This window comes from Patella vulgata, chromosome 6 (assembly GCF_932274485.2).
Source record: "Patella vulgata chromosome 6, xgPatVulg1.2, whole genome shotgun sequence".
Lineage (NCBI taxonomy): Eukaryota > Metazoa > Mollusca > Gastropoda > Patellidae > Patella > Patella vulgata.
Window position 1 is genome coordinate 35,668,639 of NC_065884.2, and position 23,436 is coordinate 35,692,074.

Below are 23,436 nucleotides of genomic sequence, written 5' to 3' on the forward strand. Positions count from 1 at the left end.
CCGTAAGGAAGGTTGAGTTCGAATTTCGTGAAAATCGGACCAAAACTGACAGACAAAATGACTGCCCCTCATACACAAATAGTGTAAACATCTGGTATATCAAGGTTGTGGACCCTCTGGAGGTCACAATTTTGTGCCGATTTTGATGAAACTTGAAATGCATGTTTATAACCCAAAGATCTTGCTTCCTTTCGATATTTGTGCATATTGGATCGTAACTTCCTGAATTATGGCCCTTGATTGTATGAAAAATCGCGTTTTGAACTTGTGGTCCCTATAGGCTAGAGGTCACAATTTTTATCAGATTTAAAAAAAAAAAAGTGTGAATATATCACACCATACTCCTCGCAGTGTTTCGTTTGATTAGAGCAAACTCTTGTTCTAAATTATGACTGGTCAATAGTCCGATTAACAACAAATAGCTTACTGCGTAACAATACCACTCAGAGCTCCAAATTGGACCAAATATGTTTACATAATGTTACGTCATGACGCACGATTTTATTATGCCCAATTAACCAGTGCATAGCAGAATATTGCAGAAAAAATAATTGTGTGAAAAACAAGGCTATCAACTGTCAACACGATTTTTACTCTGTGGATATTATGTAAACAATAATGTTTTGAGACGAACAACACTTTCACCGTTTTTAATACCTTAAATCACTGTCCAAAGTTTTAGGGAAGACCCCTGATTAAACGAAGGGCTGTCATGTTGCTGTGCTTTTGGATAGATTTGATTGAACGGGAAGAAACGACACTCCCTCAAAGGCGCAAGTATCAGAAGCTAATCAGAAAAAAACTGACAGACATAATGGCTACCTTTTGTACGCAAATAGTGTAAAAATATGGTATATCAATGTTGTGGTCCCTCTAGAGGCCACAATTTTTATACGACGCTCTAGAGGCTAAAGTTAATATCCGATTGACTTTAAATATTTACACATTTTTTAAAGTCATGAGACAAAGAAGCCTATTGATTTTCAGCAATTTCCAATAATTACTGCCAGAGTTCTGGCCCTTGATCACTTCAAAAAATCTTGTGGATGCTCTAGAGGCTAAAGTTAATATCCGATTGACTTTAAATTTATGCAGTGTTTGAGGTCATGAGACAAAGAATCATTGATTTTCAACGATTTCCGATAATTACTGCCAAAGTTATGGCCCTTGATCACTTTGAAAAATCTTGTGAGGCTCGTGAGGCTCTAGAGGTTAAAGTTATCATCTGATTGACTTCAGATTGATACACAGAGTTTATGGTCTTGAGACGAACAAGTATATTAATTTTATTTCGTTGTAACACTTCCGGGATCAAATGAGATAGTGATGCGCATGCGGTAACTTCAGTGTGATTGTGCATTTTAGACAGTGTGGATGTGTATTCACATTGTCTCTTTCAGTCTAAGAATTTTATTACATTGTTTTTTATCAACGTGGTTAATATTTAAACTTGATTAGTTTTATATTTGTATTTCTTGACCGAGTACGGTTGTAAACAAATGTAATTTGTTATTTGCGACATTTTACGACTTGCTGACGACCTTTTTACGACGCGGTTTTGAATCCCCGGTTGTACGTGACAAGGAGTAGGGTCGCCTGTCCAACCTCGTGGGTTTTCTCCGGGTCCTCCGGTTTCCTCCCACTGCTAAAGACCCCTACGCGCAAGCGAATTATTGAAATAAAATTAAACCTTATGTTAGTCCCGAAATGACCTAGTTTGTGTCGAGTGGACGTTAAACCCCATTTCTCTCTCTCTCTCTCCCTTTTTACGACATTGCCGTAAACCATACCTTGCACAAGTTAAAATGGATGGAAAGATGGTCAGTACTAGAAAGAAATCTTCGGAGGAAGATTATGACGAGAGTTTGTTTTTAGATGATAATGACTATAAAAAGAGAAAGGATAATAGCTGCGGGGCAGCGGGAAAGAAAAAGGCAGACTTTAATAAATCCCTAACAAAGAGTAGTAACCCCGGAGGTAGCTCCGGTCGCTCAACCAAGACTACGACAAGCAACAAAAAGCAAACTATTTCTGTTGTGAAACAGATTGGAGTAGATAACATGGACGAACCCAGTCCAAGTACTTCTAAAAATATAGACCATGATGCAATCATGGCAGTACTGAAAAGTATACAAGATAATCAGAAAAAACAAGGTGATGAATGGCACTCACTTACCGATAGAATTCAAACTATTGAAAACTATGATTACAATATTGATGAAAATGATGATTATGAAGATAATCCACAAGTATATGATGGGGAGGATGACATAGATAACTCTATGGAACCTCCACCCAAAAAACAGAAACTGGATGTTAACAATAACAGGTTTTCATCTATGGCAAAAAGATGTAAAATACAAGAGCCATGTGACAGTAAAATTGATGAAGTCTTAGCTGAAACTGTTACAGATCTGTTTAGAAATGGTATGAACGAAAACCAATACCTTGAAATGGTCAAAGACGAAAATAATGCTAGACCTGAAAATTGTGAGGGTCTCACAATTGTTCGTACCAATCAATTAATATGGAACATGATTTCCCCTAAGGCACAAACCAACGACAAAAAACTTCAGTTTATAGAAAAGTCAGTGGTCAAAGCAGCTACTATTTGGTGCAAAACTGTAAATGAAATGGCTCAACAAGAAGAGCAAGGTGATAATAACGACACCCCGAATTTGAATAAGTACATAGATAGTTCTAATGATGTTCTTGCCTTACTAGGACATGCAAATTGGCAAATTAATATGACTAGGAGGGAATTGCTTAAACCAGAGCTCATGTCAGAATACCTACACTTGTGTTCTCATAGTGTTCCGTACACAAAGAATCTTTTTGGGGACGATGTCTCCAAAACTGCTAAGGACATAGAAGATTGTTCCAAAATAGGTAACAAATTAAGGTATGGAAGGGTCGAGGTTCCTATCGTGGTAGTAGAGGCCATAGAGGTGGCAGAGGCTGTCTCCGTGGTGGAAATCGTGGACGAGGTAGAGGCCTCAATCCAGGGTGTGTCATCAAATGGGCACAAAACCAGACCCAACTTTTCTAGAGTAAAATTTTGCGTAGAATACGATGCCGAGTGGTAATCAGTCCGCCGTTGGGGCGTTTTCGAGATATTCGGGGTCAAAGGTCAAATGAGTTCATTTGCACTGAAAGTGAATGCGCAGTCATTCTTGTATTATGAAAAGAAGCTGAAAAACTTGCTAAATTCACCTTTAGTCTTAGTGACCCTGGAGGTCAAAAGGTGAAATTTACCGTTTTTGCACTAGGAATATTTAAAGCAATAAAATGTCAACGTAAAATATAAAAACTAAAGCGAAACCTGTTCTAATTAATAATAGGAACATTTAAAATTTATCTTTAGATGGTTTTAGCACCAAACTTTTACTTTGGAACGTCGAAAATGATCTTGCATAACAGAACCAACACACTTTGAAACCTGTTTCAAAAATACGTAAAAACTGTCAAATCGAAATCTCTCCGATTTATTTTCACAACGATTGTTATACATAATGATACTAGTTATCTGAAAAACAATTGAATAGTTTCAGTGTTGGACTCCAGCCTGCTGGCCGCGTGGATTTTCGAGAATCCCAGTCTAGGAAAACCGACGTTAATCTGTGACGGGAAAACACGTATCTGACGACGAGATTAAAAGTTTGCAAATTTTTTTATGAGTTTTTATTGCTTGTGGACGCTCTAGAGGCTAAAGTTAATATCCGATTGACTTTAAATTTATATACAGTGTTTAAGGCCCTGAAACGAAGAAGCCTATTGATTTTCAACAATTTCCGATAATTACTGCCAGAGTTATGGCCCTTGATCACTTCAAAAAATCTTGTGGACGCTCTAGAGGTCAAAGTTAATATCCAATTAACGTTAAATTTATACACAGTGTTTATGGTCATGAGACGAAGAAGCCTATTGATTTTCAGCGATTTTCAATAATTATTGCCAGAGTTATGGCCCTTGATCACTTCAAAAAATCTTGTGGACGCTCTAAAGGCCAAAGTTAATATCCGATTGACTTTAAATTTATACACAGTGTTTAAGGTCATGAGACGAAGAAGCCTATTGATTTTCAGCGATTTCCAATAATTACTGCCAGAGTTCTGGCCCTTGATCACTTTAAAAAAATCTTGTAGACACTCTAGAGGCCAAAGTTAATATCCGATTGACTTCAAATTTGTACACAGTGTTTAAGGTCATGAGACGAAGAAGCCTATTGATTTTCAGCGATTTTTGATAATTGGACACAGATCACTAAAGATTTCCCCATTGACTCCAATGTTAATTCTCGTATCTTAGACCGGCTCTAACTTTTTCCCAAATTTTCGTTGGGTAGAACGTTTTCTACCACAGATGGAGCAACATGTGGCAACCACTTGCCCAAAAGCACGTATGAGGTTCTTCATGAAAAACTTGAGATACACAAGCTGGAAGTAGAGACAAGTAAACATGCAATTTCAGGCCCTACATTTCAACCTAACCAACCTCTCAACTCTTGTATCCTTCCGCATCAAAATTATGAATATTCACCAAAACCTGGCAGAAAATGTATTTTCAAACCCTTTTCCTCGATTCTACACCAAAAAGTCAACAAAAATCGCCATGCAAAAGGGGGAAAAAGGAAAAGGGAGAGGAAGACTAAAAATAGCTTTGGCCCTTGTTTCGTGGGTGACGGCGTAGGAATATTTGGTGATCTGTGTCCAATTACTGCCAGAGTTATGGCCCTTGATCACTTAAAAAAATCTTGTGGACGCTCTACAGGTCAAAGTTAATATCCGATTGACTGTAAATTTATACACAGTGTTTAAGGTCATGAGACGAAGAATCCTATTGATTTTCAGCGATTTCCGATAATTACTGCCAGAGTTATGGCCCTTGATCACTTCAAAAAATCTTGTGGGCGCTCTAGAGGCCAAAGTTAATATCCGATTGACTTTAAATTTATACACAGTGTTTAAGGTCATGAGACGAAGAAGCCTATTGATTTTCAGCGATTTCTGATAATTACTGCCAGAGTTATGGCCCTTGATCACTTCAAAACAATCTTGTGGACGCTCTAGAGGCCAAAGTTAATATCCTATTGACTTTAAATTTATACACAGTGCTTAAGGTCATGAGACGAAGAATCCTATTGATTTTCAGCAATTTATGTTAATTACTGCCAGAGTTATGGCCCTTGATCACTTTGAAAAATCTTGTGGACGCTCTAGAGTCTAAAGTTAATATCCGATTGACTTTAAATTTATACACAGTGTTTGAGGTCATGAGACGAAGAAGTCTATTCATTTTCAGCGATTTCCGATAATTACTGCCAGAGTTATGGCCCTTGATCACTTCAAAAAATCTTGTGGACGCTCTAGAGGCCAAAGTTAATATCCGATTGATCTTAAATTTGTACACAGTGTTTAAGGTCATGAGACGAAGAAGCCTATTGATTATCAGCGATTTCCGATAATTACTACCAGAGTTATGGCCCTTGATCACTTCAAAAAATCTTGTGGACGCTCTAGAGGCCAAAGTTAATATCCGATTGACCTTAAATTTATACACAGTGTTTAGGATCATGAGACGAAGAATCCTATTGATTTTCAACAATTTCCGATAATTACTGCCAAAGTTATGGCCCTGGATCACTTTGCAAAATCTTGTTACGCTCTAAAGGCTAAAGTTATCATCCGATTGACTTCAGCTTGATACACAGAGTTTACGATCTTGAGAGGAACAAGTATATTGATTTTCAATGAATTTTTATGACTTGGAGCAGCTAAATTCATGATACAGTATTAAAAGTTTTGTATACAAAACGTTAGCATGGGGCAGAACTTTATAAAAACCAAACAAATTCTATTGGTTTTCTGAGTTGTTGCTCTTAATCAGATTTTAGTGTATTATAAATGTTTCATTGCCCGGACGATTTACCTGCTGTGGGCGTATGTTTCGTTGCCTGGCAACCTATCTTTATTGAAAGTGGGATTACTTTCGATCATTTGCAGCATATTTTCCTGATACAAGAATGACCGCACATTCACTTTCAGTGCAAATGAACCCATTTGACCTTTGACCCCGAATATCTCAAAAACTCCCCAACGGCGGGCTGATTACCACTCGGCATCGTATTCTACGCAAAATTTTACTCTAGAAAAGTTGTCTCTAGTTTTGTGCTCATTTGGTGGACACCTCCCCGCGCTGAGCCTCCAGACTGTTAATGTAAAATCTGTTTTTAATGAAAAAGAATCGCAAATAGTCACAAATGAAATTGGAAAATTATTTGAAACTTAAAACATACAGTACGGCCGTCACAATGGTTTGACGGGACACGATATTACCGTGTTTATTATCGTGGAATTCCGTGATTTACCGAGTGAACACCTTGTGAATATCGATGGACTATTACAAATTCAATCAAATTATATAAAAATTATAAAATGCACACCAATATACAGTATGCTAGTCTTACCGGGGGCGTAGTTTTATCCATCTAAATAGTAATTCACATACTGACAAATAAGTCACACATGGCATCTAATATCGGTAAATCACACCTCATATCTTTTCTGGTTTAAATCACAAATGAATTAAAAGCCTTCGTCTCCTGATATGTAATCACACAGTCAGAATTCACCGTCAACAAGTTTATGGAACATTACTGAATACATGTACATTGACACGTATCAGTTCGATAATACCTTGCTGACGTTTTCATTTTGGCACCAAAGAGTCTGGTGGATGCAAACTGTCAATCAAGGTTCCATAATAAGAACTGACACGTGACATCAAAAGAAACCGATTGACATAACATAGACGCCCCTCTAACAACAAACTAGTACCTTGTTGTAGTCGTGTGGACAATATGACTTTTATTGTTAATTGTCAGTAGTAATAGTTACAAATTTTCAAAAGAGATGTCAATGTATTTTTATACGCCCACATTTTCATGTGGACGTATATTGTCGTCGCCCCTGTCCGTCCGTCCACAATTGTTTGTGGACACTCTACAGGTCACAATTCTTATCCGATTTTAACGAAACTTGAAATATTGGTGTATCTCCAAAAGATCTTGGCTGCTTTCGATATTGGCATGTATCGGATCGAAACTTCATTGATTATGGCCCCTGTTTGTACGAAAAATCACGTTTTTTTCGTGAAAATCGGCCCAAAATTGACAGACAAAATGGCCGCCGTTCTTTCTCAAATAGCATAAAATATGGTATATCAAGGTTGTGGACCCTATAGAGGTCACAATTTTTATACGCCCACATTTTCATGTGGACGTATTATGCCGTCGCCCCTGTCCGTCTGGACGTCTGGATGTCCGTCCGTCTACAATTTGTTTGTGAACACTCTTGAGGTCACAATTCTTATCCGATTTTGACGAAACTTGAAATATAGGTTTATCTCCAAAAGATCTCGGCTGCTTTCGATATTGGCATGTATCGGATAGAAACTTCATGGATAATGGCCCCTGTTTGTATGAAAAATCACATTTTTAGCTTGTGGACGCTATAGAGGTCACAATTTTTATTCGATTTTGTTGTAACTTGAAATGTAAGTTTATAACCCAAAGATCTAGGATCCTTTCGATATTCGCGCAAATCGGACCATAACTTCCTGAATTATGGCCTCTGATTGTACGAAAAATCGCGTTTTTAGCTTGTGGACCCTATAGAAGTCATAATTTTTATACGCCCACATTTTCATGTGGACGTATTATGTCGTCACCCCTGTCCGTCCGGACGTCCGTCTGTCTGTTATTTTTTTGTGGACACTCTACAGGTCACAATTCTTATCCGATTTTAACAAAACTTGAAATATAGGTGTATCTCCAAAAGATCTTGGCTGCTTTCGATATTGGCATGTATCGGATCGAAACTTCATGGATTATGGCCCCTGTTTGTACGAAAAATCACGTTTTTGGCTTGTGGACCCTATAGAGGTCACAATTTTTATCCGATTTTGTTGAAACTTGAAATGTAAGTTTATAACTCAAAGATCTCGGTTCCTTTCGATATTCGCGCATATCGGACCGTTACTTCCTGAATTATGGCCCCTGATTGTACGAAAAATCGCGTTTTTAGCTTGTGGACCCTATAGAGGTCATAATTTTTATCCGATTTAAAAAACTGTATTATTATATCACCGTTACACCATAAGGACGACTGAGTTCGAATTTTGTGAAAATCGGTATAAAATTGACAGACAAAATGGCCGCCGTTCGTTCTCAAATAGAGTAAAAATATGGTATATCAAGGTTGTGGACCCTATAGAGGTCACAATTTTTATCCGATTTTGTTGAAACTCGAAAATGTAAGTTTATAACCCAAAGATCTTGGTTCCTTTCGATATTCGCGCATATCGGACCGTAACTTCCTGAATTATGGCCCCTGATTGTACGAAAAATCGCGTTTTTAGCTTGTGGACCCTATAGAGGTCATAATTTTTATGCGATTTAAAAAACGTATTATCAAATCACTGTTACACCCCAAGGGCGGCTGAGTTTGAATTTTGTGAAAATCGGCCCAAAACTTGACAGACAAAATGGCCGCCCCTCGTTCTCAAATAGCGTAAAAATATGGTATATCAAGGTTGTGGACCCTATAGAAGTCACAATATTTATCCGATTTTGTTGAAACTTGAAATGTAAGTTTATAACCAAAAGATCTCGGTTCCTTTTGATATTTGCGCATATTGAATTGTAATTTCCTGAATTATGGCCCTTGGTTGTAGGAAAAATTACTTTTTTAGCTTGTTCTCTATCTGTCTCTTGAAAATGTGGGCGTATTCTGCCTGGCAGCCGCTGGTTATCCGATTTCAATGAAACTTGAAATATAGGTTTATCTCCATAAGATCTCGGTTCCTTTCATATTGGCATGTATCGGACTGTTACTTCATGGATTATGGCCCCTGATTGTACGAAAAATCATGTTTTGAGCTTGTGAACACTGTAGAGGTCGCAATTTTTATCGGATTTCTTTTAAACTTGAAATATGTTTATAACCCACAGACCTCGGTTTCTTTTGATATTTGCGCATATCGGACCTTAACTTCCTGAATTATGGTCCCTGATTGTACGAAAAATCACGTTTTAGAGGTCACAATTATTATCCAATTTAAGAAAACATTTAATATATCACCGTACCACCGTAATGTCTGTTGAGTTCGAATTTCGTGAAAATCAGGTCAAAACTGACGGACAAAATGGACGCCCCTCTTACGCAAATAGTGTAAACATCTGGTAAATCAAGGTTGTGGACCGGCTAGAGGTCACAATTTTGATCCAATTCGATGAAACTTGAAATACATGTGTATAACCCAAAGATATTGGTTCCTTTCGATAATCGAGCATATTGGATCGTAACTTCCTGAATTATGGCCCTTGATTGAACAAAAAATCACTTTAACTTGTGGTCTACATTTGTAAGTAGAGGTCGCAATTTTTATCAGATTTAAAAAAAAAAGGGTGAATATATCACCATTACACACTAAGATCTTGGTTCCTTTTGATAATCGTGGCTACCTAAACTTAACTTCCTGGATTATGGGCCCTGATTGTTTGATTTTAAAAACTGTATAAATACATCACCATTCCACCATAATGAAGGTTGAATTCGAATTTCGGGAAAATCGAAATGAAACTGCCCAACAAAATGGCCGCTCTTTGTACGCAAATTGTGTAAAAGTATGCAATACGAAACACAGAGTAAAAATACACAGAGTAGCGACTCGCATTACAGCCCATAGTCACACAGCGACGCGCAATGCATCTTGGGAATTTTCTGTAATAAACACTCACTGACATTTCGCTCAACGACGTTACGATATCTATATCGATGAACTAAATCTCTTTAATTTCGTAGTTTTATAGTATTTTCGGTAACAAAACTACCGAGAATTATCACATACAATCATACGTTAGTTGTGTGTGTTTTTCGGGAATTTATAAAACATGATTCATATTTAATTTTTAAAACACAGGGCTGGCCACGAATAAATTGATGGCGAGCAGATGACTGCTCACGCAAATTTAGGTTTGGGCGAGCGAGGCGAGCAATAAAAATTGCTCACGCAAAATGTTGTTTGCGTGAGCACACATTTTGTAACATTGTTTCAATTTAAAATCATAAGAAAATTGCTATTCCTGGCACAAAGTTTGCAGTAAACGTGTGACCATCGCTTTCTGTTTTTGACAGTCATACGTACTCTTCTTTATTAAAACCAATTTCCGTATGGATTTCTTCACCCCACGAAATAAATGTGGATAGGGCAATCAGGTTGCCTTTGGCCATTATTACGCTTAGATTGAAAATTATACGACTGCACAATGGAATAAAAACCGAAGTTCTGATAAAATAGGAAATACCGATAAATATTAGTTTGAAACGTGTTCATTTAGCGTGAATGCCTAATGCCGGATGTAAACATTCTTCACTTTAGACTCGATTATCACGCGTTCGTTACTGGTGTTCGTAGGAAAACCAGTCATAACGTTCAGGTCTAAAGTGTATTTTTAGTAACAAGAGTGCTGAGTAACTTTTTAGCCAATCAAATTTAAGGAGGAAATGCCGCGTGCAGCTGGGTGAATCTCAGTTTGACAGACGAATTTATGAAGTTATTGACATTGTTGGTTTAGTTTCGGCAATAAACTTGTCAATATTTTGATTATTTTTACAGGGTTTTCTTAAAATTTTGCGCGAGCAACGAACCGCTCGCGTAAATGTAGATTTACGCGAGCACAGCGCGAGCGTGACCAACTGCTCGCGTCTCGTGGCAAGCCCTGAAAACATGCATAGATAAAGCGTGGTACAGCCCGGAATGAAGTGAGAGCCGGCATTTGTGACGATTTATGAATTGGCCTATAAGGCCGTAAATTATTGTCGATTTTAAAAAGTTATTAACTTTAAAACTAAGCCACCAAATACTTGTTTCGATTCCTAGATTTGAAATGTAATTTCCATACACCTTAAAATGGACCATTTGAAAATGTCAAAGTGCCACGCCCTTTTTTGGATAAGGCCTATTTTATTCAACATCAGCATGATTTACCTTTGTCTTCTAGAGCTTATTACTGTGTGATTTTCTTATTAATGTTATGTTAATAAAGTAAGCTTTCATTAAAATTTAAAAAAATAATTTAAGAATATTAAAATCGTATTTCAAATAGGCATATAACGTTTTCCAATAAACAGATTTGAGCCGTTGGTTGTTTTCCAAGATAAAACACCTTTGGCCCCAACGTTGACTCACTGTGTGCTTTTATGATTTTTGTTCTATTAATTAATGTAGGCTTTCATTTTTAAAAAAAAAAAAAAATAATTAACGATAATTCTATTTGAAATAGGCCTATAAAATTTTTCAATAAACATTATTTGAGTTGATTGGTTTCTCTTTTTACAAACAAGTATAAACCAAAAACAACTTTAGAATGAATACTTTGCATGTTGCTCTGGGTGTCATGTAATGTTTTGACGGACTTTATAGGCCCCCTAATACTTCGAAATTATCCATTTTACACTACTACACAAGAATATATTAAATTATTATAAATCTGAAGTTTGCTCAAGATATCCATGACATTAGGTCTGATCTGTGTTCAGAGTTTCTTTTATTTTTGTAATTTTTTTGTCAACTGATTATTTAGAAATAGAAAATTTAGTTTATACTGTGTACTTATGGAATTATCTGCCATGAAAACTGAAGTTTACCATACAGCATACTATTACTAGATAATGACAGTAAATTAAAATTATTTTGAATTACTGAATGGTTTAAAATTAGTGACAGTGCGTCAGTAAATATTTTATTGGTCGGATTAAGGCCTACCAGTAAAATGGGAAATGTGATTTTGAATAGCATAACAGTATTAGGCTTTCTGTATTAAAAGCTTATTGCAATCGAAAATTGAGCAAAATAATATTTTTGTTATGAAATTTGGAAAGGTATATAACATACCATATACTTAACACTTAAATTGTTTACCACAAGTAATATTATCTATAGTATTATAGTATTTTCTTCTGTTCAACTGCAAAGTGTCTTCTTTAGCCGACATGTTTAGTGACATTACAGAAAAAACCCAAGATGCAGTGCGCGACCTACTTTGTATGCAAATGAAGCAGTCGCCACTCTGTGTATTTTTACTCTGTGATACGAAGGTTGTCAACCCTCTAGAGGTCACAATTTTTATCCGATTCTGATGAAACTTAAAACGTATCTTTATGTCCCAAAGAATTCAATATACACCTGGCCAAACATTACGCACATCAGATAAACTACTTTTAAAGCCCAAAACTGCTCAACTAGTCTCTTATGGTCAGGCTTTTAACTGACTCTGTATACAATCGTTAACATATCCATAATCTTTTTGTTTATTTATGATAATATTGTCACTTTGTAAACTGTCCCTGAACATGTTATATGAAAGGGTGCACTCTAAATATGCTGTAATAATAATTTCTTAGCATGAGTAACGTCCAGCATCAAAATTTTGGGCCATCGATAAATAAAACATTCTGTAATACTTTGAGAAATAACAACACTACAGTTACTATATAAAAGCCGGCGGAAAAGCTGATGAAAGGCTTGTCGGACAAACGGTAGAGTATTTCAACTGCACATGCAATACAGGTAATGTGACTGGTATCTAGCCTTTAAAAATAAAACTGGGTATGTTATTTACCAAATTATATGGCCAAATTTTAATTTTCAAATTTGCTTTTTTCTTATTACAGGAGGCTATTGCACGGTATGACCAAGTGATTCATAATTTAGAATTTGCTCAGGAACTTCAAAAACAATTTGAGACCATTTCGAGTGAGGTATGACAATGAGGTTTACTATATCTCCTATGTTATTACAGGGCTTGCCACGAAGAAAATGATGGCGAACAATGAAAGATACATTAAGCAGTGGACACATTAGCTGAATCGTTCGGCCGAATCGATCGGTGCCGAATGGGTGGACAGGACACACTAGCCGAATGCTTCGCCCGAAGCAGACACACCAGGCAAATATAATTCGGCCTAATAAATATTCGACCGAATATATCAAACCTGTTTGATTCGGGCGAATGACAGTGGACACACTAGGCGAATTTCGACACCGATTGATTCGGCTAGTGTGTCCACCGCTTAAATTAAGATTTTAATAAAGAGTTGGTCATTCTTGATATAACAGTTAAAAAATAGATGATAAAAAAAAAAGAAGATATTGAAAATTTCAGTCAAATTACTTTATTCTGAACAAAATTATCACCGTTTGAAGTTTGGACTAGAAATAGGCATCAACTGTCTCGGAGAATTGCCGATCGTTTGATTGACAGACGATAACTCCGCCCACATAATCTTGATTTTCAAGTAACATCTCGATGCCTACGGTAAAATTGTCAGTCCTTTTGTCGGCAGTCTCCGGTAGTGATGTCAGTGATTAGCGATAAATGTTAGCTGGGTCAGCTATTTAATTTTTTTTTTTTTTATTTTTTTATTTTTTTTTTTGTCCCCCGCCTTTCGAAGAAAGCAGGGGACTATTAAAATGGGTTCGTCCGTCTGTCTGTCTGTCTGTCTGTCTGTCCGTCTGTCTGTCCTTCTGTCTGTCCGTCTGTCTGTCCGTCACACTTTTTGGGACACAATAACTCTCTTCCTAATTGAGCTAGAATGTTCAAACTTGGTGTATGTGTTTATTAGGTCAGTGCCTTGATGGAGTTCGAAGATGAGCATTTTCCGCTTAGGGTAAGCAGAGATAAGCAATTTGATTGGTTGATGCTTTGGGACACGATAACTCTCTTCCTAATTGGGCTAGAATGTTCAAACTTGGTGTATGTGTTGATTAGGTCAATGCCTTGATGGAGTTCGAAGATGAGCATTTTCCGCTTAGGGTAAGCAGAGATAAGCAATTTGATTGGTTGATGCTTTGGGACACGATAACTTTTAATTGAGCTAGAATGTTCAAACTTGGTGTATGTGTTTATTAGGTCAATGCCTTGATGGAGTTCGAAGATGAGCATTTTCCGCTTAGGGTAAGCAGAGATAAGCAATTTGATTGGTTGATACTTTGGGGCACGATAACTCTCTTCCTAATTGAGCTAGAATGTTCAAACTTGGTGTATGTGTTGATTAGGTCAATGCCTTGATGGAGTTCGAAGATGAGCATTTTCAGCTTAGGGTAAGCAGAGATAAGCAATTTGATTGGTTGATGCTTTGGGACACGATAACTTTAGTTCTAATTAAGTGAGATTGATGAAACTTGGTGTATAGTTTCATTACAGTAATACCTTGACTAAGTTTGATAATGAGCATTTTCTGCTCAGGGTAAGCAGAGCGATACGCAATTTGATTGGTCGAGACTTTGGAAAACAATAACTCTCCTACTTTGATTGTCCCCCGCCTTTCGAAGAAAGCAGGGAACTATTAAAATGGGTTCGTCCGTCTGTCTGTTTGTCTGTCTGTCCGTTCCGCTTATGGTAAGCAGAGATAAACAATTTGATTGGTTGATCTTCGAATTGAGTAAATGTTCATGCTTATTGTCCCCCGCCTTTCGAAGAAAGCAGGGAACTATTAAAATGGGTTCGTCCGTCTGTCTGTTTGTCTGTCCGTTCCGCTTAGGGTAAGCAGAGATAAACAATTTGATTGGTTGATGCTTTGGGACACTATAACTTTAGTTCTAATTAAGTGAGAGTGATGAAACTTGGTGTATAGTTTCATTACAGTAATACCTTGACTAAGATCGATAATGAGCATTTTCTGCTCAGATTAAGCAGAGCGATAAGCAATTTGATTTGCTGAGACTTTGGAACACAATAACTCTCTAATTATTTTCCTATTTCGGCGGGGGACATCAGCCTCACTGTTGGCTTGTTTATTTAAATGACAGTAGCAGGCCTTCAGCCCAAAGTACATGTGATATTATTCAGTATGCATGGTTATAAGTATAATGATTATAACATAGTTACATAGAATCATATAATAAAGTGCATAAATCGCTGATAACATAGGGGTTGTATTTGATTTAGTAGCATTTCATACTTCTAAGTGATTTAGAGTAAATTATCTAAATACTTTTTCCTTAGTCTCATACCCATATCAATGTATTCAGCTAAATTACTAGATGGGTTATTTATGATTTGAATATATGACGTCGTACAATTATAAAACTTTTGTTTAATATCATACCTTTTTCTAAGACTAGAATAAAGTGGACATTCAAATATAAAGTGAATTTCATTCTCTATAATACTATTTTTAAAAGTGTTATTACAATATAGACATATTCTTTTTTCTCTATCAACATTTTTCCATCGACCTGTTTCAATTGCATAAAACATATCTTAAGCCAATATTTGATCATATTATATTTATGTAAAACATGTATAGGATTTCTACCAAGTTCACCATAGATAGATAGTTTAGGTACATTTGAATTAAGTGACAAGAGTCTTCTACAAAACTTTAAATGGACAGCTTCTATGCATTGATATGTTTCAGATCCCCATACATCTGACCCATATGTTAGGACAGGTATTACCATTCTATCAAAAGAAATAATGAATTCAGTATACTGAGTTTTTCATTTATACAAAAAGCATATAGCATATTCATTGCCTTCTCTCCTTGCTGGGCTAAGTGATTACAACATTTGCTCCATGAAAGTTTTGGTGTAAAGAATACACCAAGATATTTATAAGCAGATACTGACTCGATTACCTCCCCTTGATAGAACCATTTCTCATACTGCTTTATAATGCCACCTCTTCTAAAAACAATAATTTTGGTCTTAGATAAATTAATTTTCATGCCATATTTTATACAGAATTCACTAATACAATTTATTTCTTTTTGTAATCTCCCGACGGTGTCTGACACAGACGCTATATCATCTGCATAACATAGTGCTGAAATGTTTTCCACAGATTCATTTACATAGGTTCCTACACAGTTATTCAGATTTAACATTTCTAGTAACTCGTTCAGAAATAAAGTAAAAAATATCGGGCTTAGCATGCAGCCCTGTCTTGTTCCCATGCTACAATTAAAATAATCTGACAACAGTAACTTATCAGTTTGGACACATGATTTAAGTTGAGAATACATGGAGGTTATTACACGGAAAAATCTGCCCTTCATACCATTTTTTAACAGAATATAGCGTAGGTGACAGTGTGAAATACAGTCGTACGCTTTCGAAAAATCAACATATAAGCAATAGAAACAACCTTTTTTACGTGTGAGGTATTTTTGAACCAGAGTGTATAAACAGAAAATATTATCAGAGGTACTAAATCCTTTTCTATAACCTGACTGTTCCTCGTATAATATGTCCTCGGCTTCACACATTTCAGACAGACGGGTGTTTAGGATTTTAGTGAATACTTTCCCTATGACTGATAATAAAGAAATCCCTCTGTAGTTTCCAGGATCAGTCTTCTCACCCTGCTTATGTAATGGAACAATGACGGCTTTACACCACAACTCTGGATAATTGCCACTCTGTAAGATTGTGTTGAACAGTGTGGTTAGAAGTGGGAGCAAAAGGAGCATAGAATGCCTTACGTGCTCATTCAGAATTCCATCTGGACCTGGGGCTTTTCCACTGGGTAGACTATTTATGGCATTTTCTATCTCATTAACATTAATCGGTTCATCTAAAATACAACCATCCATCTCTTCATTCTTGTTAATATCACAGTCAACTTCATAATCTTCAACACATCTAGTGACGTATTCTGTGAACTCTGGATCATGTTCATATTTCGTATTGTTCAAACCATTGAAGTATGTATACCAATCATCTGGAGAAATACTGCTTGTAGTTTTGGTTCCTCTTGTATATCTCTTCAAACTTCTCCATTACATGTAGTATCTGTGGTATTAATAGGTAATATCTGTGACAGATCATCTTTTATTTCTTTGTTTTCTTTCTTCATGTTACATAGAGTTTTGAACTTGTTCCTTGCTTTTTTGTAATTAGCTAAGTCATCATCTGTATTTGACAATCTCCATCTGTTTAGTAACATATATTTGTTGTTTTTACTCAAATTACATTCACTATCCCACCATATTGGTTGTTTCTCTGTGGTGTGAAGTTTTACTGGATTTCTACATATCATCATTCCACTGTGTTTAGCAGCATTAGATATGGCTTCATGTAATAATATAACCATACCATTGGTATCCCCGCTATCTTTACATTCTATAAAGGAAAAGTACAGGTCAGCATTCAAATACTTTTTAACATTATTCACAAAATTATCTGCTTGATCAACTTTCCATTTAAGCCTGTGCCATGGTTTCGATGCTTCATTTGATTTTAGGTTTTTCTTTGCCATAAGTTTCACAGAGCAGCATAAGGGGAAGTGGTCAGAGGTATCATAGTCTGCAATCTCAAAGCCAGTTATATTGTTATACAGGGATGTGGATGCTATTATATAATCATTTACACTTTTTCCGACATGGGAAACAAATGTAAAATTTCCATCTTGATCATTGGGTGCACGTCCTTTTAGCATGTGGATATCAAAAGATTTACAAATAGATAAAAGCGATCTTCCAAAGCTGTTAACTACCTTGTCTTTCGATTTTCTGTTTATGTCAAAATCATCTGTGTCATATTCTACATCTATAAATAGGTGTCACAGCTCCATTGCCCGCGTTGGAAGAAAGTCATTTTTTCCTGATTTGTAACCCTTTTTCAACTTACCGTCATACGGTGGCTATTTAATATTTTGTAATAATTTTAAAATATTTTGGAAGCCGATATCCTGTTCTTTTGTTTGATATAATTTTTATATATGTGTTCATTTTATTAATTTCATAAACGTAAGTTGAAAAACGTTAATTTCCCGTGTTTTGACGTTACGCTGAAAAATTTTGTCACGTTTTTAAACGAGGGTACCCCACTTCAAGTACTCGGCGGGCGCACTTATTATTAATATTATTTTTTCATTCTAATATCATTAGAAAGATAAATGAACGATCTTTCAATTGGTCGGGGGTGCTTTGTTGGCATTTCGAAATACCATGCATTTTTTGCAAGTTGAACGCTTCAATTCACGCAATCTTTTTTTTAGGCGATTTGTCAATATAGCACCCCCGACCGATTGAAAGTTCGTTTTATTGTCGTTTTGATGCTATTAAAATCAACAAAATCGGAGCATGGCAAGTGCGCCCGCCAAGCAATTGAAAATGGTATACAATGAGAAATTTTGTCAAAAATAAATCGCGTAGTTTAGCCTTGTTATGACGTCATTTCAACACCAAAACTAAAATGTATTCCATGTTCCTTAGACTCATATTCGCGGTAAATTACGTCGAAAGGCAACTCCGATGTTTATTTATGAAGTAAGCGTTATGTTATATGAATAAAGGACTTGCCTGAAAATAAATAAGGATAGTTAATTCCATTTTTTTCACGCCTTTTGGCTTTGCTGGGTTGACTGTGTTTACATCACGTGACTCATATTCGCGCGCTTTTATAACCATGTGACAGGATATAAATATAAAATCGAATGGAAATTTCCTATCGGCGACCACACGTCTTTACTTTTAACACCAAACATTTTTCAAGAATTGAACAATTCCGTAAAATTGACGAATGTTTCAATGCTCTGAAATCATAAATTCGCTGTTCACTGAATTATTCAAGCCCAATTTTAAAGCATTTCTGTGCACACGAATGGAAATGAAACCGGAAAACATCCACACGGGTCTTGGTACTGACAGCAGGCGTGAGGAAGATAGTATAGGTACTACTGATAATTAGTACATCGATTTCTATCCACTTAAACGGATATTATACCCAAATATATAAAGTTGGACCAACTAGCTGAAATAATTTGAAAAATGGCTCAATTTCTGGATTTGCCGTTGGCGATTTGCAACATTTCGTTTGAGATGATGGAACCGGCTTAGATTATGAATTAGGTCAGTCATGTCAATACTAATTACTATCATCACTCAGTATTGATACGGGTAACGGATACCCAATTTTCGCAAAACGTTTTAGTTTTTACTAAATAATTTAGCATTATATAACAGTTGTCATACTAATTATTATGATTTTAATTCTTTTTTTTAGGAAAATATATTTAACACCTCGAGTATCACATATTTGTTGGCCAGTTAAACAATTGAATAAACGGACAAACCTAAGGCCTTAATTGGGCCTTGATTCGATATTTGTTTACATTGATTAAAATATACAAAAAAGGAAGCTGCTCAATGGGCTACATACCAATTTGAAGGAATAATATAAATATTCAAAAGTGAAGTAAAAACATAACAATTCTTTGAGTTAAATTGTAGCTGTTAGGCCTAGGCCTTGATAAACATGACTAGGCTTACCATAGCCTATCAGTAACTGAGTAACCTACTTTTACTCTTTAGTCTTTAGAGAATAATTTTTTATTGGTCAATGTTATCTTCTGAGTAGAAAATAATATGTAAAAGCAGAATTCTAACAATAATGTAAGCAAGGAATGCTGAGAACAATGATAATGCAACAAGAGTTGTCCGTTTTTTAAAATTATGTGGTTGCTATGACAACCATCCAAAATCCTTAATAATTCACTAAAATTATATAATTCTTAATATTTTGTATTACATGGGCTATAAATATATGCTTAAAAGCTTTCTGCTACTGTACTTAAAATGTGGCGATCAATTGGTTTGTCATGGTAAACATCATTGAAAATGGAATAACATTGCCTTTTTTGGGGTGTTTGTTTTCGTTTTGATTGCTATAAAAACCAAATATTAAGTAATATACAAGAGTAAAGATAAGTAATTTTAAAAATTCACAAACATATTTACTTGTAAACAAAATTTCTCTTCAAGATCTTAATTCCTTTTATATTTTATTTATGTCTTAATAATGGCCAAAATGGACAACTAGCTACTGCAGAATGTTCTTCAAAAGGGAACCCCTTTCCAGCTCTTGGGAGAAGACATATAAATATTTTCATTTTATTTATTTTTTAAAATCTTGTCCAATAGCTTCTGTTTTTAAAATAATACAATTATCAATATTGATGTCATGATTATTGGAAAATAATGCTTTTCGGAAAAAAATAAATGTGGTTGCTATGGTAACAGCCCAAACTCCTTCATATTTTTCTCAAACTTACACAATCCATATCATTTAATATTACATGGGTTTCAAATATTTTAAACTGCTTACTTTAAAATGTGGTGATGACCTTTTGGGTTATGGTAAGTAGCGTTGAAAACGGTCAAAAATTGCATTTTTTCCATTTTGGTTGCTATGACAACCAAAATTGATAATATATGGCGGATTGGAAATAAGTGATTTTAAAAATTCACAAACTTTTTGACATATTCCCATCATTTCACATGTGTATCTCCATTCCTTCTTATTTTATTAATGTCCCAAAAACGCCCCAAAAATAGGCAATTGTGTGCCGCGGAAAATTGTTCAAAAATGAACATATATTCAGCTCTTGAGAGAAGGCATATATATATTTTTACTCTTTTTTTTTTCGTTAATCATACTTGATAGCTACTGATTTTAAAATGCATAACAACCAGGTTCAAAATTACAGATATAACATGCACAAGACCATTTTTGATGAAAAAATTGACCAAAATCGCTCTGACAAAATGGAATTTTTGAGAAAACCTATGTATTTTGCAGTTACTGTGGAAATCAGTGTAATTATTACAAAAATGTGAAAATTGAAGCATAATTAGCCTTAAAGTTGTATTTCATGAATTTACATCTTCATTTTTAATAGGTTTGATATGAAATGAAATATGGCATCACAAAAAACACCAAAAATGGCTTTTTCAAAGTGTTGAAAAACCTTTCTTCCGCGAAAAGTCAAAAATCGCAACTTTGAGCCTCAATAAAAAAAAAAGTTTTCATCCGATTTTGAATCTGTAAAAAGTTTTGTGAGAAGAATGATGAGATCTACTTGGAAAGCTAATAAAATCAAATGTATAATCATAATCTCAAAATCACCTTTTCCACCTACTATAAATCTTGTATCATCATTCTGGATAAAGTCTTGTTCTTCTCCAACACGTGCGTTTAGGTCTCCTGCAACTAGATACTGGACATTACAATCATATCGCAATAGGATTTCATTTAAATTGTTTTCTAGATTGATTATACCATCTGCTTCAAATTCTACCTCATATATCACTGACTTACTAGGAGAAATGTAAATGAAACAAAAGACTGAATATCTATTGAAAACTTATTTGAGATAAAGTATATTCCATTACTGAAATGATTACAGATTCTCTTAAAATGACAACTAATACATTTCTTGATATATACACATATACCCCCAGATAATCTACCTTTCCCCTTATAATTTCTCACTATGGCATGATGTTCGTACCCTTTAAGTAAGTTTGAATAATCATTTGTACTCTTACACCATGTTTCATATAATGCTATAACATAATACCTATATAAATAACAAATAAATTCATCATTAATGTGGGATTTTAAGCCATTAATGTTCCAGGACAGAATATTAATGCTTGACATAGAAAAACAGTCAGGGCTTATATTTACAAGGTCATCACATGCAGTTGGGCCTTGGCCACACCCCTATTCGTTGTTCATCCAGTCTAGCAGGGGACATTTTCCTAGTGCAATGATACTATCTTTATCTAGATCAAACCCATATGAATTACTTCCAATTATAAGTGTGTCATTGCGCAAGTAGATCTTTTCTTTCTCCCCTACTAGTTCTATAGCTTTTACGAAGATTGGATAAAGTTTTAAAGCAAATTAATTATGAAATGGATGACTGTTTAAATCCAAGCCATCCGAGGGCCTACAGACTTGATTTTGGGCTTTTGTAAATAAAGATCTAATTAATAATTTCTATAACATTTGATGCCTACATGTATAGAAAGACTTACAATAGGCATATTTAGCTCTTTAACTAATAATAATAATAATGTACATTTATATAATGCTTAATCCATCCATGAGCATGCTGTAAGTTAATAGCTCCTGTGGATAATACATCGTGAACATATGCGTCTTAATTCTAGATCGAAATTGAGCAACTGTTTCTGAACACTTTATTTTGTCCGGTAAGTCATTCCATAGTCGTGAACCATATACACTGAAGGCTTTATCACCAAAAGATTTTAATTTAGTTGAAGGTACAACAAGTGATAGATTATTCTGTGAACGGAGTGGTCGGTTTAGTACATAAGGCTGCATAAGATCTTTAAGCACACATGCAAAATTAACCTTGTGCGAGTATGGCAATTGTTTAGTTTTTAGTTCTTGCTAGAAATAAAATGGTGGCGAGCAATTAAGCTGTCATGCAAAATTAATCTTGTGCAAGTATTGGAATGGTTGAATTTACGGATGCAAAATTCGCTTTGCGTGAACAATGGCCGCATACCAATTTCTGTTTTAATACTTCTATTTTGGTTATGTTTTTGCAAATGTCTAAATATGTCTTCGCTACGATTACCACAAAACCGGAATCACAAGTTCAACTTGATTAAAAGTTTGAACCAAATATCAGAAATGTAAATTTTAAAAATTAATTCTATCGAAGTTTGATATTTACTTTATTTATCAATAACAATAAAACAGTGACCTCCCTGACATGCGTGCTGACAAAATCTAACATCTTTTTATACACCCACATGGAAATGTGGTCGTATATTGCCGTCGCCCCCGTCCGTCCATTGTCCACAATTTCTTGTGAACACTCTACAGACTACATTTATCATCTGATTTTTTTGAAATTGATATATGTTGTTTGCATTAGTGAGATGAGGAAGCCTATTTAATTTCAATATATTCCATTAATTTCTTCTGGAGTTATGGCCCTTGTTTCACTTTGTTGTACCTTGTGAATGCTCTAACGACAAAAGTTACTATCCGATCTGTATGAAATTCATGTGCATCATTTGAATTAGTAAAATGAAGACGCCTATTGAATGTCAGCAATTTCCGTCAATTACTTTTAGAGTTGTGGCCCTTGTTTTACTTTGTTGAACCTTGTGAACGTTCGAACGACAAAAGTTATCATCCGATCTGTATGAAATTTATATGCATTATTTGAATTAGTAAAACGAAAAAGCCTGTCGAATTTCAACAATTTCTGTAGATTACTTCCAGAGTTATGGCCCTTGTTTTAGTTTTTAGAACCTTGTGAACCCTCAAACGACGAAAATTATAATGTTATCTGTATGAAATTGTCTATTAAATTCCTCTAATCACCTACAAAAGAATAATTATGCGACAACCCTTGTCGACTGCTCGCATGATTTAGCTGTTGTGGCCGTATGTTTTGTTGCCTGGCAACCTATCTTTATTGGTCAATATAGATTAGAAAGTGACATACAACACATTGATTCATGACAGCTGCAGTGACAATCATTAAACAGAAACCATTCAGTTTCACGGTGTCCTCATTTTTAAGAACGATAACTATTGACC

At 35.4% G+C, this 23,436-nt stretch overlaps 1 protein-coding gene across 3 annotated transcripts in view; it reads left to right on the forward strand.

The window, feature by feature from the left end:
- LOC126825393 (caprin-1) overlaps nucleotides 1-23,436 on the forward strand; it is a 294,531-nt gene that overhangs the window by 65,836 nt on the left and 205,259 nt on the right. For all 3 annotated transcript variants that reach the window (XM_050555032.2, XM_050555033.2, XM_056101546.1), the window contains exon 3: nucleotides 12,735-12,821. In XM_050555032.2, the coding sequence (XP_050410989.1) occupies nucleotides 12,735-12,821 (87 nt within the window). The remainder of the gene's footprint in view (nucleotides 1-12,734; nucleotides 12,822-23,436) is intronic.